Genomic DNA, 18,872 nt, shown 5'->3' with positions numbered 1-18,872 from the left:
CGTTACGTTACGTTATGTTATGTTATGTTATGTTATGTTATGTTATGTTATGTTATGTTAAAGCTCCTGCCGCAATGTCAAACTTTCATGGAGCACTTCTCTAGTGGGTGAGTCTGTACTTCTCACGAACTCCCTTCTTATTGGTCATCTTTTTGCAGCTGTTCAGGGGGTGGTCACCAGGCCGACGCGGTCCTCCAGGCTGTGTTTCTCAAGATCAAGAAGTCGTTATCAGGACCATCCGAGTGTTGAAAGGTGCAAGGACGATCAACAATTGTCGCCATGGGAACTCTGACAGTGATGTTGACAGTGATAGCAACAAGAGCAGTTCGCTTAGCTCGCCCAATAATAACGATCATGACACGCTTCAAAACTTGATCACACCATCAGGCAATTTTGAACTCGTGAACAAAAAGGGAATATTGAGCAGAAATATTTATAGGAAAAAGATAAACGAGTTGTTATTTTGGTACAAGAACTTAGTGTCTGCTATTCTTTAGGTATTAGTTCGCGCAAGGAATGGTGGGATTTTGCTTGCATGGAATGACGGGAATCCATTACTTGGGAATACAAAACTAATAGAGAATTTACATAGCAGTACTCCATTAAACTGGTCTAGATTTATTGATATGTTTTTTTAAAGAGACTTAATGAGTCAGCTGCCGGCTTTAGCTTCCTCGGGGAGATTGTCTATCAATTATTTGCATTCAATCAATTGGCGCTTAATTAGCATTCAATTTATTAGCTAATTTCAAGGAAATGAAGAGAGAAAGTTTGTGATTTCTGCTTTGACATGTAATTGCCTACCTCTGTGTAAAGATGATCTCACTTCCAAAGACAATAATATTATGTAATAGCGTTTGTAATATATTTAGATTTATCTTGTAGAAAAGAAATTGAAGCAAAAGAACAGAAGAAGAGGCGACTTTATTTTCTCCTGGTGGTATTAGTAAAGAGAATTGTTGGAATAGGTCTACTCCGCAAACCCCTCCAACGCCAAACAACGGCGACGGCGACGGCGCCGACAACGCCGCAAAAAATAGGTTTAATGAGCAAAAACAATCGCTCTGAAGGAGCGTTTTTAATTTTGGTACATTTCTTTGCCGTCCTCTGCAAAACAACAACGTGAAATAACCAAATTCAAGGTTTTGTGGAGAACGTGAGCACACGACGGTGAATTTTTCATTCTCTTTCTTAACTTGAACGCCACTCCTACCAATTTGGTTCCTGGGTAGTTCGTCGTTTCTGTAATAGTTGAGTGAGTTGAAATAATCGCGAAGTAGCGCAAATAAAATAAAGTCGTATTTTAAAGTGACGTTTTCGTTGGCGTAGCCGTCGTCGCTGCTGAAGTTTCCTAATAGGGAGCTTTCGCAACGGCAACGGCAGCGAAAACGCCACTATGAAAATTTGCGTTTTTTTCAAACGTTGTCGCAATTATTCCAACTCTCTTTAAATGTCAAATGTGGGTCAAATTTCCTGGAGTTTAATTCTTAAAGTTTAGAAAGAGAAAGAAAATTTCGTCGTCGTGTGGTTACATCCTCCGTAAAACGTCCTATCAGGAAATTTCACGTCCTAGTCGCGCAGTGACGGCAAAGAAATGTACCAAAAGGTGTAATGCGCATGCAGAGTTGTTGTTTTGGTAAGCCTGTTGCTTTTTTGATATTGTCGTTGTCATCCCTGTCGTCGGTTCTAAAGCTCCCTACTGCCGAGAAACACCCTAGAGAACGTGCTTAGGTTGTAGCACTATGCAGTTTCGAGCCTGTTTTTCCTCAACTGTTTAGTTAGGAAGTTTGCCTCGGCCTCGGTAACAGCACAAAACATAACAGGCAAAAGTGTTGAATGACATAGTACCATGCAACGAATTCACTGAAAGAGTCCACTGAGCAAACGTATGGAAAACCGTTTTACTGCACGTGCAGCATACCTCGGGGAAACCTTGAGTACGTACAGATGTCGACTGGAGTACGAGCTAACGAACCACGCACGCCCTGCAGTAATAAAATACGACACAGGAGGCGAGTTTTGCAATCGCATGCTGTATTTTCAGCCCGGGAGATGTTGCTCGTACTCTTACAGGTGAGTCAGAAGCTAAGAGCGAGCGAACTGATAAACAGTGACTGGTGACCGTACTTCCTGTAGAAAGGCCGTAGAAAAGAGGACTGTCTTGTCTTATTTCAATGAACGGGCTCGGTTTATTTATCCCCCTCGGAATTATGGCTGAGTGTTTGGGGTAGAGCCCCGGGGGGGGGGGGGGGTACTTGGGTTAAGTTTTGTTGGGTATGTGCCGCTGGCCTCTCAGAGCCCCTGCCCCATTATAGTCTATTTTGTGGCCAGTTATAGACCCCATCTTAGTCACTTTTTGGGAAAATGTAATTTTCGCGATCCCAACTAAGTCACTTTCTATTTGTGCATCTACTTTCAAGAACGGAATGTAATGCGAGGTGATTGTTACATTTAATAAACAACAACTTTCTGAACTTTTTAACCGAGACCATTTTGAATCCCTACTTAATAGAATTTTCTCACCCCAAAAATCCGAAAATGTGCGACCCCATTCTAGTAACTCTATTGAAAATGCGACCCCATTCTAGTCAATCCAGTCGTGAAAATGCGACCCCATCCAGCGGCACATCCCCATTAGCCTCTTATAAGGAAGTAACCCCCCCGGGGGTAGAGCCTGAACTCCTAGGCCTATATGACCAAACCTTAACTTCCCAAGTCTTTGCTTCTCACAGGCGAGGCCCTTGGAGGCGCACACATCAATGCAGCTTATATCAGGAGCTGCCGTACACCACCGGGAAAATGGGGCGCACCACTAGCTTTGCTTCAAACTGATGAACAATTTTGTGCATAATCCCGAATCGACTGAGATCTAGCTTGTGCATACTGCCCGGATAGCAATAAGGAAACGCGGATGTGCGGAGGCTGGGACCGACATTCCAACCCAGTCTATCACGTTCCTCAAAAATGTCGCCTGACGAGAAATGTGGAGGTCCAATGGCTCGACGACCAACATGTCCAAAATTCTAAGCAGATTTCGATATGTTACGACTAAGTATTACCCAGTTATACACGCTGTACCATGCATGGCCTGTTCAAGCTCAAACTGGAACAATGCAGAGATAAACAGCAACTCTGTTGTATTTCTAAGAGCGAGAGATTTCCGCGACCGAGTCGCCATAGTCGACTCAAGTGGATCCCACTCATATGATCGTCTTCTGAAGTTGAGTCAGAGCATCGGAAACAGTATTTTGAAAAGAGCTGGTAAAAAAGATCTTCTTGGGTGTTGTGTGGCGTTCCTTTGTCCGAACGACGTTTCTTATGTCGCCACCCAATGGGCGATATGGCGAAATGGCGGCATCGCTGTTCCACTGTGCAATTCTTACCCTGTAAACATGTATGAATATACAATCGAGGACTGTAACGCTGAGATACTTGTTTCTTCCAGCGAGTATGCTTCTAAACTGGAACCGATGGCTAAGGAAAAAGATTACAACGTGATGTTTTTGACAGATGTTGATCCAGATCTCCAAGCAGCGTCAAGTGAGGAGTTGACCACGATGGAACAATATGAACAAAGCTGGGATGAACGTGATGCAATGATTTTGTATACAAGTGGAACAACGGGAAGGCCAAAAGGAGTGTTAACAACCCATGGAAACTTAAGGTTTGTTGAATTCTTAGGGTTGGTTCATAATGGGCACCGAATTGATGTGGAGTTGGAATCTGAAGCGTAAGGAACCTTCTGCTCCAGTGTTAATAGAAACAACAGAGATGGAATTGCAATCATAAGCTTGACAGAATCGAAATCACAAGGATCAGAACATTTCCTTTTCCTTCCGATTCTGCCTCTGATTCTGCCGCTTGTGTGAACTGGTTGATCAGAATCAGAAGTGCAAACAGAAAAATAAACCAATCACATGGCTCATTCCCAATCCCTTTATGTGAGATTTAGAATGGGAAGACATGGCGGCCTTCTACCATTGTTAAGGAAAGTGAGACTTCCATTTCTACTTCCATCATATTGATTCACATTAGGTCAGAAGATTTCTTTGATTCTGACTACCAGTTCTGACTCTGCTTTTGTGGCTTCTGACCCAAGTATGAACCAGGCCTGATAGCTTCTCACTAGAAACATAATGACAGATAAAGATCAGGGTTTTTCTTCTTATGCCATACTGTATTGTCCTTACTAGTCTTTTGTTTCCCACCTGGGGTAAGGACTCCTGTATAAATTTGATGGGGGTGATCATTGTACCTTTTAAGATTTGATGGGGGTGATCATTGTACCTTTTAAGGAGGGAGGATTTGTGGGATACCACTTAGGGTACAGAAATCTAAACTGAGTTATGGCGATACTTTTCAGGTTGTGAGCTGACAAAAATATGACAGGAACTCAGTAAACTGATTTGGTGTCTCTAAGGCCCAGTTCAGACGCTGAACTTTTCATGAGCCAAACTTAGTTCAAATTAAGCTCGGGCCGAAATCACGAAAATCCTCACTGTGCCTTTTGATTCAGACCCCGAACTTGATTAGCCGAACTTAATTAACTTGAAGCAAAACCAATCAAAATGTTAGTGTTTTTTTTTTTCTAATGTATTTTCTATTTTTTTTATTTGAAATACGTTATAATAATTTATGTATTAGGTTCAGCTCATGAAAAGTTCGACGTCTGAATCAAAGCCGGAATTCCCGGCTGAGCCGTTCCAAATTAAAACAGTTGTTCTCAACTGATTCAGACGCCAAACTTTTCATGTATTTAATTCGAGGTATTAGGTTTGGCTCATGAAAAGTTCGGCATCTGAACCAGGCCTAAGGGGTGAAAATGAATTTGAGCCATGCCAACAGACAAGATTCTGTTACCTACTAAGTGACTTTCCCAAAAATATAGCTGAAGATCACCCAAGGCATGTTATTTTATATAATAGTCTCCCATCCCCTGACACACACACACATGCACACACAATCAGGATTTACTGGTTAGATGTCTTGACGAATTTCCCTTTGAATTGAAATGAAGATGGATCACTAACCTATTCCAAATTGCTGTGTATTTACATCAGATCTCAGATCACATCTTTGGTGAAAGCATGGGAATGGAGTAAAGATGACTACATCATTCACTGTCTTCCACTCCATCATATTCATGGCATAGTGAATGTTCTTCTCTGTCCACTGTGGGTTGGAGCCACTTGCCACATGCTTCCAAAGTTCCAACCAGACAAGGTACATGGTAAATAATGATTTGCATCATTCAGTCATTTTATTCATGACAGACTTCCTCCATCCACTGCTGGATGTTACCCTCCATATGCTATACATGTTGTAGGTTAAAATGAATCCCAGGTTAAAATGATTTCAACCTAGGTTGATTTGTATTTTCCTTTGTTAAGGTTGGGTAATTTACATCTTAAACAAAGGAAAATACAAATCAACCTAGGTTGAAATCATTTTAACCTGGGATTCATTTTAACCTACAACATACATACCACACTAATCTTCACCTCCTCAATGGTCTCCCTCTTCATCTCTTTCCATTCCCTGGCCTTAGTGCTGTTGTTCTTTACATCCACCTATTATTGCCAGGCATTCGTGCCACATGGCCAGGCCACTGTCACTTCATTCTTAGCATACCGGAGGTAATATCTTGGCCCCAGATTCACAAAGCCCTTGTAAGTTAAGATGTATCGACTAAATGTTGTTTATTAACAATATAGTCAGTTGTTATCCCTGCAATATACCATTGTTAAGAAACATTACTCAAGATAAAATATTAACTCAGGCGAATCTGGTCCCTGGACCTTAATCCTTAGTCTCTCAGTCTCTGTTTATTTTGTTTGCTACCCTATAGCTACTTGTCCCCGTCAATTCTAAGCAGTTCCTCTCTCCTCTCTCCTCTCTCCTCTCTTTTAAGGTTTTCTTTGCAGCTGTTAGTCAGACTGCAATGTATCCCTTTTATTCTCATTCTCATACTGCTTTCACTTGATAAAGTTTACAACCCTACTATGCACCTACAATATTTCCATTATTGTGGTATTAATTTCAGATGCTATTATTCCCAGGTATGGCATATGCTATCGGGAGACACACCACGTCCATCTTTATTCATGGCAGTTCCAACCATTTATAGCAAATTGGTACAGCACCATGAAGAGTTAAACTTAACTGAACAGGAAAAGGAGACCATAAAATCTAAGTGTCAGCAACTCAGGTAACTGTTGTGCAGTATTACTGATGCCAGACATCCTTTGCAGTGGTTTAAAAAAATCATTTTCTAATTTACGTTCAAAAACTCATTAATAAGTCATAAGCCCATTGACCTATCAAATGGGTGATAAAACATCACGTGCAGTGGTTTTAAAACCTGATAAAACCTCCTCCTTATTAGTTTTCTCATATGCTCATTTCCAACATTCACAAAAGCATCATTGTTATGAACTCTCTTGACACATGCTTTTCCAGGAATATTTTTGAAGCCGTTCACAAAACTCGCAGCACGTGTTTTATCGGGTCTAAAACCACTTAGCAGTGCCTCATGATTTAAATCCCATTGAAACACTGCTGCTCATGTTTTAAACATTACGTTAGTCCCATACTATGGATTGAAAAAAAAAAAATAACACTTCACAATAAAAAAGGAAGATTTAATTTTAACAGTGGTCAGCATGAAATTTTTCCATTATACCAATGCTTATTCGATCCTGAGGTCATGAGATTTAAGGATATGACATACAACTTAGGTGATTTTTTTATATTTTAATAACTTCTCCCAAGCACTTTTATTAGGATTTAGTATGGGGACAAGATAGGAGAATTTGTTCTTTGATAGTAGGGTTAAAGGGTTAAAAAAGTCACGTTTCTTTCTGTTTTTTAAAGATTGATGGTGTCTGGTTCATCAGCTCTTCCAGAGCCTGTCATGAAAACATGGCAAGAAATAACAGGTTAGGATCTATCAGGTTAAATTATAACCCACTGATTAATTTCTGTAGATTCCTTCTGGTCTCATGGTACAAAATTTTCTTGCATGTTGTCCAATTTGATATCATTCACGGTATTTTATCAGTGAGAAATGGTAAAGAAGGAAGGACAAAATTTCAGGCCTAAGTTTTTTAAGAATTTAAACACAGTGTAATTATAATCTCAAGTAAACTAGCCTGCATTTGTTTATTCCAACATTACTGTCCTACTCCACCACTGGCTGTTTTTCTCTTGCTTGATATTTGTTATTTACCACCATTAAATTTAGTATATCTTAAAAATTATTTAAATAAATGTTGGATGATAACGTCCATGTCTGAAAGATTGTCTTAAGTACTAGTTTTCACCTTTTATATGCATAATTTTTTTTTTTAGTTCTGTAAGTATGTAAGTATGTAAGTAACTCTTTTTATAATAACCACCTAATTGGCTCATTGCCTTCTTTGCATTTCTCTTATCAGTCATAGTAATTACAGTGGTTTTATTTTCTCAATGGTTGATATTGACAACCACTCTAATAGGAAATAGACCCTTCTCCAAAATGGCGGCCGAGAATTCAAATAAGTTAAAATTAAAAACATATACCAGCACTAGAAAGAGCACTTTTACTTTAGTAACCCTGCAAAGTTTCAGCATATCAGGTGTAATATCAGCTGAGAAAATGTAAGTTGAAAAATGAAAAGTTTACAGATGTTTGTATGACTGGGGGTATGACGTATGCCCCCAGTCATACAAACATCTTTTCATTTGTCATATTTCATCTGAAATTTCCTAAGCTGATATCACACCTAATATGTTGAAACTTTGCAGGGTTACTAAAGTAAAAGTGCTCTTTCTAGTGCTGGTATATGTTTTTAAACTTTACTAAAGTAAAGGTGCTCTTTCCAGTGGTGGTATCATTTTTCATTCAGTTCAATTTTAACTCATTCAAATCTGTTGCTGCCACTTTGGAGAAGGGTCTATTAAGACATGTAGGTTTGATTGACAGCTCATAACATTGTAGGGGAACAGTGGTACTAAATAAACTTGACTTTTTCTATATTTTCTTTTTCATGTCAGGTCATATCTTATTGGAAAGGTATGGAATGACAGAGATAGGAATGGCTCTGTCCAATCCACTTCATGGACCAAGATTGCCTGTAAGACTCATTTGTAACATATTTTTGTTTTGGGGCTTGGCTGCTAAGAAGTTGGCAACTAAAGACACTGTGGTCTGGTCAAATTTATTCCCAAAATAGAACTTTAACCAACTGCCTCACTTAAGTGGAAGGTGGGTGCCTGGGATACCCAGGGGCTTCCACTGTGGCCAGCCAGCCCCTAGATAGAATACTGCCCCCATTGCTGGCAAGTCCCTGTGACCCAGCGCCATAATCCCCCATTCCAGGCCAAAGGGACTCCCTGAGCTGTTGCATGCCAGATCAGAGAGGGAAAGAGGGGCTCAGGGCTGGGGGAAGCCCTGACCCGAACTACCAAAGTCCCAAGGCACCCTATACTAGATAGTCTACTTACCAGATACTAGATACTAGGTATTTGAGAAATACCTGCCACGTGAGATGGCTTGCTACCCCCACGATAGTAAGAGAGTGCAAATATAGATCTGATACGCATTACTGGACCATCTGCTTAGTGTTTAAGTTAAATTAAATTAAATTTGATTAAATTAAATTTGGTTAAATTAAATTAAATTAAATTTGGTTAAATTACATTTAATTAAATGAAAATAATAAAATTTATAAGAAATGTATCTTTTAAGAGGTTTCCTTGTTCATATCAAATAAACATATTTCATGAATGATTACTTGCTTTATTTAACTTGCATAGATCTAAGAGCAACTTTTAAGGGAAGTGGTTAAAACTACTATACTTGAACAGGACCTACCAAACCCCAAAATAGATGGTGGTCTCTGCCTGCACACCTCTTCCTCAACATCAAAAGGTGGTGTCTTTATTTCATAACCACCCCTCTATCCAGCAGTAAAATTGACAGATTCAAACCCCATACTAGGTGGATCCTCTTTGAACAAACTTGTTATGACCAGTTTCCTAATAGGTTCTTACTGTCGTGAGTTCTTAGCAAACTTGTTATGACCAGTTTCCTACTAGGTTCTTACTGTCGTGAGTTCTTAGCAAACTTGTTATGACCAGTTTCCTACTAGGTTCTTACTGTCGTGAGTTCATAGCAAACTTGTTATGACCAGTTTCCTAATAGGTTCTTACTGTCGTGAGTTCATAGCAAACTTGTTATGACCAGTTTCCTACTAGGTTCTTACTGTCGTGAGTTCATAGCAAACTTGTTATGACCAGTTTCCTAATAGGTTCTTACTGTCGTGAGTTCTTAGCAAACTTGTTATGACCAGTTTCCTACTAGGTTCTTACTGTCGTGAGTTCATAGCAAACTTGTTATGACCAGTTTCCTAATAGGTTCTTACTGTCGTGAGTTCATAGCAAACTTGTTATGACCAGTTTCCTAATAGGTTCTTACAGTCGTGAGTTCATAGCAAACTTGTTATGACCAGTTTCCTAATAGGTTCTTACTGTCGTGAGTTCATAGCAAACTTGTTATGACCAGTTTCCTAATAGGTTCTTACAGTCGTGAGTTCTTAGCAAACTTGTTATGACCAGTTTCCTAATAGGTTCTTACAGTCGTGAGTTCATAGCAAACTTGTTATGACCAGTTTCCTAATAGGTTCTTACAGTCGTGAGTTCATAGCAAACTTGTTATGACCAGTTTCCTAATAGGTTCTTACTGTCGTGAGTTCATAGCAAACTTGTTATGACCAGTTTCCTAATAGGTTCTTACAGTCGTGAGTTCTTAGCAAACTTGTTATGACCAGTTTCCTAATAGGTTCTTACTGTCATGAGTTCTTAGCAACCTCTCAAGCACATGAAAATGATGAGCTCCTGTTTGTAGTAACTATGGCAAATTCTCACCACTACACAGCTTTTTATAACAATATCTATTATTATAATTACTATTTTCATTTTAGGGTTGTGTGGGAACTCCTCTACCTGGGACAGAAGTTAGGATTGTGGATGGAAATAATGAGGTAAATGTGATATGGAATAAATAAATAAATAAATAAATAAACTTTGACACTTTAGTCTGACTGACAAACCTGTGACCCTCAGATTCCAGATCAGATTGGAATTTGGAAATGTTTGTTTTTGAGAAGAGGGAAACTGGAGTACATGGCAAAACCTCTCGGAGCAAGGACGAGAACCAACAACAAACTCAACCCACATATGACACCAAGTCTGAGAAACAAAGCCAGGCCACATTGGTGGGAGGCAAGTGCTCTCACCACTGTGCCATCCCTGCTCCCTAGGGTTCTAGGTTTTTGAGCCTAGCTGATCAACATGCCTTGTGAGTATGTTGGGTTGTACAGTGGAAGAAAAAATTGAAAAATTGATGTCCAGTTAAAAAGGGACTACTGTAGTTTCCAGACAAACCAGGAGCCAACTTGAAAAACAGGCTGAGCAGGTTTTTCCTTTGACTTTTCAGGTTGTTGTTGAAGGAAATGAAAATGGCTCTTTTGTTTCTCCTGGCAAAGAAGGAAAAGAAGGAGAACTGCAAGTCCGCGGACCTTCAGTGTTTAAATGGTGAGTTTATGATAATTTGTTTAGACCTGTTTTTAATAATCAGTCTACTAACAAACAAACACGGACTGTTCTTTGTGATAATTGCAAGACAAGACAGCAAGTTGTCTGTGACTGCGCTCTGTTACAGCAGCTTTAACTGTAAAATTTAACTTGCTATCATGAAAATGCCATAAATCCTCGAATGAGCTGAACGCTCTGGCTTTTAAGGTTAAGCTAGGGGGCGCTTATTGAAGGTTGGTGGTTTATAATTTTTTGCTAAGCATGGCCAGATGAGGATTTATTTTTGGTAACAAATTATAGTATACATGTAAAGTAGCTTCATATAGTTTAATACTAACTCACTTGGTAATCGCAATTATGTTACTTTGGATAGTTGGCCAAATATATTGTAAAATTTACAAAACGTTTTACCAATGCCGATGACGTGAATTTGTCAGTATAAATTGTGCAGAAACAACATTTAACACGAGTATTAATTTGCAAATCTGTTTGTTTTTTTCCTTATAATGTAGAGGGATTCCAAATCATTTTCAGCTAACCAGTTTAGCTTAAAGAGGGGGAAGGGAAACTTCAGATAAGGGACGCTTATTCAAGGTGATAAGGTATGTGAGTTTTGTTGTGTTTTCTCTTCACCAGTTACTGGAACAAACCTGAGGCAACAGCAGAGTCGTTTACAGCAGATGGCTGGTTTAAAACAGGCGACACTGCAGGTGAATGTTATGAACTAGCACTTTTTGCCTTGTTCAGTGTTTGTATACATGAACATATGTTTTCATTGTAGACATTATGAGTTCCATCATTCTTGGTAGAATGATTGCCTACAAGTCGAGCTCGGAATTTTTCCTGAGGAGTGAAATGAACAAAGGCCCCGGGTTGGAGTACGTGAGCTCCGGACCCACGTAGAGCAAAAAAGAGAAGCGAAAGACTTCGAGAAACTCTGCATTCTCTAGGCTTATCACAGCTGACCTGGGACGGCTTGCGTAAAACTTAACTTTGGGTGTAACGCTGTTGACCCCGGATGTTGACTGAGATCAATGACTAAGCAGTTACACCCAAGTTTTAGTTTCATGTAAATCGTCACAGCTCTCCAGCCCTATTGAAGCCATACTTTATAATCATGAATATCGCTTTCGGATATTCAAACAGTAAAATCCATTTAGAAAGAGCGGACTGAAATAATGTGTGTGTAACGTGTGATTGAATTGTTGTTTAATACTTCTTCTCTCCCTACCAATAACAAAATCCACAATAGGTGGTTTGCAACCAATCCCTGGAGATCCAAAAAGACAAAGGTATGGCGGCCATGTTGGATGACAAAACAAAAGGTTCTTACGTCCAACATGGCTGCCACACCATTGTCTATAGGGATTGGTATCAAACCACCTATTTCACTGAGCGTCCTTGCAGTACAGACTTTTAGCCCACCACGGCAACGACAACGAAAACGCCAGTTTGAAAAAAAAAAATTAAATTTAAGCAGATTATTCCAACTCGTTCAACTTTACCTGTGACTGCGTCCAAGTTAAAGGGGAAGTGTCATGAGGTTTTATATCTTTTGTTAAAAATGATGAAATAAGACCTTCAATCAGCTGCCAAATAATTCTAGAATGACGAGAGGAAAGAAATCAACTCAATTCTTGAAAGGAACAACACGTGATCTGTTCTAGCGCATTTTAGAAAACCAAAACTGCGAGATCTTGAAAAACATCAGCCTAACATTTTTCAATTTTCAATCCATACCGGCGTACTCTGTCTCTGGCCAGATGCACTAAACGACAGTTTTATTGCACTGGAGTGATAATTTATAACAAACTTGACAATTATTTTGTTGTTTCTGCTGACAGACAAAATTTTGGGGTTTTGAAATGACAGCAAATATGCGTGATACTTCCCCGTTAAAAAGAGAAAGAAAACTTCACGTCGTGTGCTCTCCTTCTTCACGAAACCTTGAATTTGGGTTAATTCATGTTATTTTGCAGAGGGGCAGCAAACAAATGTACCAAAGTGTATAACGCCCGTATAAAACTATTAGTTTGCTCATTAAAATCTTTTTGTTTTTTGGCATTCTCGCTGCGGTCGCCATCGAAGCTGGTCCGAGTCTAATAGCTGAGGATAGCAACAGACGGTGGGATAATTTCAAAAGAGCATAAAACCAGAGAATGTAGTGGGTAGGGAAGGGTGGGAGGGGGAGGAATTAACACTGTGATTTTCAGTAGTCATGGGGTAGTAACTCATATGTCTTATTTTCGTTTCAAGTGTATAAAGATGGTGTTTACAGTATCCTGGGCAGGACATCTGTTGATATTATCAAGAGTGGAGGATACAAAATCAGGTGCAAATTATCATCTGCTGATGTAAGCACGCAAACGACCCGTCACTATGACACTAGCAACTAACACTTAGAGCTGTTCCAAAGTAAAAGTCTGCCAACTTACGTTTAAACTTGAAGAAACTTGAGAATGATGACAAAGGCAAACTCGGAAAAAGAAATTCCGAGTGCTCCTACCAGCAGTCGAACCTGAGACCTTCCGATTACAAGTTCGGATGCTCTACCACTGAGCTACAGGAGACTCGTGAGAGCTAAGGCCATTGAACTAGGTTCATGGGACAAACAAACTTGACAAACTTAATCTTATAGATTTGTTACAAGAAACGGGGAATTCGGAAACATTTTTGCCTTGTAAGCTTGTTTTCAGGCATTTTAGGTCCTCCTTTGTGACCAATCCTTTTCATGTATTGTAAATATCTTGTCTCTTTGGCTAAAGTGCAGATCCTAAAGGACTTTCCTTTGAAAAGGCGAACGTTTCATCTTCCGGCCAACTGGTATTCGCCAATTCCTAGCAATGTTGCATTATCAATTTCTTTGCAGTGCTCTTGAAGTTGAGCGTCATCTTTTGTCGCATGATGACATCACTGACTGTGCCGTGGTGGGCAAACCAGATCCCGCGTGGGGTGAGGTGGTGGCTGCAATCATCACTCTCTATTCCGGCAAGGTATGGGATAGTTTATCTTCTTTTATTTCAAAGTCAGGGAATTACGATATGTTTGTATTTACATCTCAACATCCTTCCTTCCCTCCCTCCCTTCCTTTCTTCCTTAACTTTCGTTTTCCCTGTCTCATTCTTTTTGTCTCATTTGAACATATAATTCATGGTAAGGTAAGGGTGACTATATGGAGGGTAAGGGTTAGGGTTATGTGGGTGACTATATGGTACCTTACCATGAATTACTTGCCCTTATTTGTATGCATACACAGACAATGAGCCTGTCAGATTTGAAACAATGGGCCAGCGGTCGTATGATCCCGTACCAGATTCCCACGGTCCTTCTTGTTGTGGACGAGTTACCAAGAAACGCAATGGGAAAAGTAGACAAGAAAGAACTGATTGCAATGTACTTTGGTAAGGAATAAGGAAGAATAGTTGCATGCATTGCTGTCGTTATATTACAGGGATTTCACAAACTACTTTAAAGTGGACTTCTAGAACTTATTTCACTTTTCAAAAGTTGGGTCAATGCCCGGGGGAAGGGGTGGGGTGGGAGGAGATTCAGGTCACTTTTCACTACAAATGGAAGAAAAGTTTTGCTTCGTGATCAACCGATGGCCAATCCTGGTCGGCTGAAGGTCGACGCATCGAGTAGCGTATTTGTAATTCAAAATTGAAAATGAAACGTAATTCTTCATTCTTCGTCATCGCAGAGATGTAAAACAAGGATTATGATAATAAACATGCTTCGATCAGCGTATTTGTAATTGAAAACAATGTCAATCTTTAAAGAACTGTAATTTTTTCAGTAAAGACAATAATTATTTATCACCATCGCAGAGACGTAAAACAAGGATTATGATAACAAACATGCTTCGATCAGCGTATTTGTAATTGAAAACAATGTCAATCTTTAAAGAACTGTAATTTTTTCAGTAAAGACAATAATTATTTATCACCATCGCAGAGACGTAAAACAAGGATTATGATAATAAACATGCTTCGATCAGCGTATTTGTAATTGAAAACAATGTCAATCTTTAAAGAACTGTAATTTTTTCAGTAAAGACAATAATTATTGATCACCATCGCAGAGACGTAAAACAAGGATTATGATAATAAACATGCTTCGATCAGCGTGTTTGTAATTAAAAACAATGTCAATCTTTAAAGAACTGTAATTTTTTCAGTAAAGACAATAATCGCAGAGATGTAAAACAAGGATTATGATGATAAACATGCTGCTTTGATCTTTCTATCTTTCTCTCTGTTCTCTAGCCAGTTGTTTTCCTTAAACTGTAATGTTACGGCAGTATCACTTTTACAAGTCGTGTATTTCGCGAATGAACATGACGGAAATTTTTCACGGTCCTTGCAAACACTCCTCGAGTGATGTTTTATTTTTAGCCTGGTGAATAAATGATAGATGAATTTTTCGAGGCAGTGACACCCGCGTACTGGGAAAAAAGGAAATCCAAGTGCTCCTATCAGGGGTCGAACCTAAGACCTTCCGATTACTAGTTCGGATACTCTACCACTGATCTGCAGGAGACGCCTGGGAGCTAAGGCCATTAATTGTTAAACTAGGTTCATGGGACAAACATCCTGCATACTGCTAGGATTTGAATGCCAATATGTGTTGTTATGTTATAGTTTAATGGCTTTAGTTCCCTCGAGTCTCCTATAGCTCAGTGGTAAAGCATCCGAACTAGTAATCGGAAGGTCACAGGTTCAACTCTTGTTGGGAGAAGTCATGTTTTCTTTTTCCGAGTATGCCTGTGTCACTCACTAAAAAAATACATCTATCACTCCTCGAGTGTTAACATAGTTTACTATCATCATCATCATCATCATCATCATCATCATCATCATCATCATCATCATCATCGTCATTATCAATTTCCTCTCGCTCTTCAGAACTTCGTTGTAATTTTACACTGAATTAGACAATTTATGGAGAATGCAAATAAATAAACATTCAGGAAGTGTGTAAATAAAATAAAATAAAAGAACCGAATATATTGAAGAAGTTTGTCTCAGTCCTCTTGAAACACTTCGAAATAACTGATTTTATGTCCCATCAAAAGCAAAGTATTTGATTCTTAGTATTGTCTCTGAGTTGCCAAAATAGCGACTGCTCTCTAGACTGCAAAGCACTCCATATTTCTTGCGTTCAGTGGTCCGCCATGTGAAGGCGCGCGGTCTTCGAAAGAAAGTTTACGATCGTTAGGTGAATTCTGATCTTCGTTTCGCTTAAAAACGACTGTTTTGTTTGCAATCTATTTACGTACGACATAAATTTTTACAGGATTTTATGTTGCGATTTGGCGGCCTATGAATTATTTCGATTTTGGAAATACTCGTGATGTTGGCAGGGAAGAAATTTCTGTGATACCCAGCAAGACAAAGATACAATTTGAAAACTCTCTCGATTATTACAAACGAATATTAGAAGACACAAGTGTTTTCCTGTAGTGACATATAAAAATCATCCAAGGGTAGCTGTATTATAGCTGTAAACTTAAAGAAACCGAACTGCCTTTAAGCAACAAAACAAAACAAAACAAAAAAAGAAAAGAAACATCTTCGCGGTTTTGCGCGAACAGAATAACTAAACTATTCATTCCCTATACCCGGCTAAAGCCAGAATTTTCCACGGCCTTCCGTACAGCTTCCTAAAAGCAAGGCTTGCTTCATTGTGAATTTTCTTTGCTGACTCTTATAGTAAAACACTCTTGAAGCGGACAAGGTAATCTATAAATGTACCCACGTCTCTCATGTTTTCACACGAGAAGAAAGTGCTTCCTACTGCTTATCTGTAAGTTTAGTGGATCGCTCAAAACAATGACATAGTTGGCACTTCATAAGTAAAAGACCTTCACTGTAATGTCAGCAGTTCTAAAGAATGCTATAAAAGGGATGCGAACCGATGACCTCTGTGATACCGGTGCAGTGCTTGACCAGCTGAGCTTTCAAGCCAACTGGGAGCTGGTCAGTTTGTGAGTTTGTAATATACTCATGGAGGATGACTACATAAAGGTGAAATTTATAAAATACATATTTGAACTGCAAGTGAAAGATTTAATAGAGAGTACATCCTCGCAGTTGCAAAAAGAAATTTTAATTTCTTTAATTAATTTTAATTTTTAAAAAAGATTGAAAAATAACAGGATTGAGGACAAGTAATTCAGATGACAAATGAGGTCATGGCGTACATGCATGTACCTTAGTGCGTGAAATTACTAAGGTTGCTAACATCATTGTAGATCAAAGATCAAATCAATAACATTTTTTGCTAACAAAACGTGTATCTCCCTCGAAATAAAGTCCATTACTGAAACTTATTTAGTTTTGTGAATACAATCATTTTGAGAAAAGAAGGACAGTTTTAACAGGTTTACTTATAACATTGCAGTTTGGCAGTCATGCAAAGTAACTGTTACAGTTTGCTGGTAATCTGAGGGCTCTTTTGTACAGAACTCTCAAGCTTCCAAACACTTCCCACGTGATCTGAAACCAAAGCTCGCAAACCATTCTCAATTCCACCACTCTTGATAGCTGAGACAAGTTTGCACAGCAAATCAACAGGAATGCTGAAGTTGACATGAGGAAAGGAGGATGTCAAGTTTGCATCTTTAGTGTGACTTATCACCATTCCGAGCAGTTCTCCTGTTACCATGGAAACCAGTGCTCCTCCACTGGACCCACAGTGCACTGCAGCACTAGATTGCAGTAGCACTGCTTGGTTGTCGGCATAAACAATGTTTGAAATCACCCCGGAAACAACTGATGCCTGGGTGTGTTGGTCTCTTGAAAAAAGAGGAAAACCAACAACAAAGACTTCTTCTCCTTTCCTGTATAAAGGATTAGACTTCATTTCAGTGCCATCTGTCCCTAGCCTTGGTTTTAATGATCTTAGTGAGGAATGTGGTTGAATTTTCAAAAGTGCAAAATCCAGAGGAAAACCTTCACTTGTAGCATAAAGCACTTGTACCATGCATCTGATACCATTTGGAAGCACACAAAAAACGCTGTCCTGTGTCATTCTACTCAAGTACTGAGTGCCGCTTTTGTTGTCTGTCACCATTAAAGAGGCTTCGTGTCCTCGAATCACATGACTGCAAGTTACTAGGAGACCTTTGTCAGCATCTATCACAATGCCAGATCCCCAAGTCCTTCCATATTGAACCATGACAACACTAGCAAATGCCGTCTCTAGAATGTTGCAAGCACTCAAATTGCCGAAACGGGAATGAATGACAAATGAATTCCTGTCTTGAGTTGCTTTCTCAACTTCACCAATGTCAACTGGTTGATACTGTGACGCAGTCTTCAGGTTTAACACACTCAATAACACTTGCAAATTTTGAGGTATAACTCGAAATTTTGTGATTATGAGTTTCCTTAAATTCTGCAGGAGGTAGCCCAGTGAGCATGCTACAGTGATGCCGATCCACTCCCCATTTCTCCAACAAAATGGCGCCAGAATAACACCATAAGGCATTAAACCATGCTTCATTGATCCAGGTTGTGAACTCTTGATATACATTGTACATCCCTCACAGCCCGGGATGCAGCGAGCATCAGTGATTATTAGCTCGTTATTGGCTCCTATTATGTTCGATACAATCCCCTTAGAGACACTGTTATAGAATACAGGAGGGCATTCGCACCCAAACGGGGTACCTACTACAAGTACACTGTCTCCTTTCTTTGGAATCTCACCGCAGTTACTAAATGTTGATAAATTTAGAGGTTTGCAGGACAAGTATTCGTTGAGATTCTCCACATGAATTAGGAGAAAATCGGACAACACACTTTGATGTGTACAGGCTTCGTCTTGATGTTGTTCGGTTGCAGTTTCTTCACCCATCAACTGGTTTGGCTTTAGTTGGTTATCAGAAGCTGGAATGGATGATTCGAACATCCACTCCGATGATGGAAAAATACGCTCTGCGATCCTCTGCAAACCCTCATCTCTCCAAAGTAAAACCACGTAGCCTTGGAGCGTTGTGAATGCTTTTTCTTTGCTCCTCTGAACAACAACTTCCACTGCAATTCGACCAGTCGGGGACGTCGCCGCGAAATCATCTTGTGAAAGTAGGGAGCAATCTGGGCTGAATGGACGTCTTCTTTCAATTCTAGGAAATAAATCAGCGACTAAAGACGCAACTGTTAATATAATACCATTATCGCTATCTAAAACAACACTGCAGCAGCTTGAATCGGAGTTGCATCTTCTAACCAAGATGCAATAATCGTCCGCCATGTTGGATGTATGAATTTATGAACCCGCGATACATTTGATGC

The 18,872-nt window shown here is 39.4% G+C and overlaps 3 protein-coding genes across 3 annotated transcripts in view; 2 read left to right on the top strand and 1 right to left on the bottom strand.

The window, feature by feature from the left end:
- LOC146455108 (uncharacterized) overlaps positions 1-898 on the top strand; it is a 33,396-nt gene extending 32,498 nt beyond the window's left edge. Inside the window, exon 25 of the mRNA XM_085094778.1 lies at positions 159-898. Coding sequence (XP_084950904.1) covers positions 159-249 — 91 coding nt within the window. The 3' untranslated portion in view covers positions 250-898. The remainder of the gene's footprint in view (positions 1-158) is intronic.
- A 2,049-nt stretch (positions 899-2,947) lies between these two features.
- Positions 2,948-18,109, top strand: LOC146455107 (malonate--CoA ligase ACSF3, mitochondrial-like). Its single transcript, XM_085094790.1, has 12 exons — positions 2,948-3,664; positions 5,061-5,223; positions 6,060-6,208; positions 6,874-6,938; positions 8,035-8,114; positions 9,963-10,022; positions 10,478-10,575; positions 11,212-11,285; positions 12,832-12,907; positions 13,445-13,568; positions 13,832-13,976; positions 17,980-18,109. The coding sequence occupies exons 1-12, from the start codon at positions 2,982-2,984 to the stop codon at positions 18,006-18,008; spliced, it is 1,746 nt and encodes a 581-aa protein (XP_084950916.1). The 5' UTR covers positions 2,948-2,981; the 3' UTR covers positions 18,009-18,109.
- Positions 16,668-18,831, bottom strand: LOC146455106 (peroxisomal leader peptide-processing protease-like). Its single transcript, XM_085094789.1, has one exon. It carries the CDS (start codon positions 18,829-18,831, stop codon positions 17,002-17,004), a length of 1,830 nt encoding a protein of 609 aa, XP_084950915.1. The 3' UTR covers positions 16,668-17,001.
- Positions 18,832-18,872: the final 41 nt, after the last annotated feature.

This window comes from Pavona decussata, unplaced genomic scaffold (assembly GCF_977016875.1).
Source record: "Pavona decussata unplaced genomic scaffold, jaPavDecu1.1 SCAFFOLD_286, whole genome shotgun sequence".
NCBI lineage: Eukaryota > Metazoa > Cnidaria > Anthozoa > Scleractinia > Agariciidae > Pavona > Pavona decussata.
The sequence above is the reverse complement of the archived record's forward strand: the minus strand, read 5'-3'. Positions and strand labels throughout refer to the sequence as shown.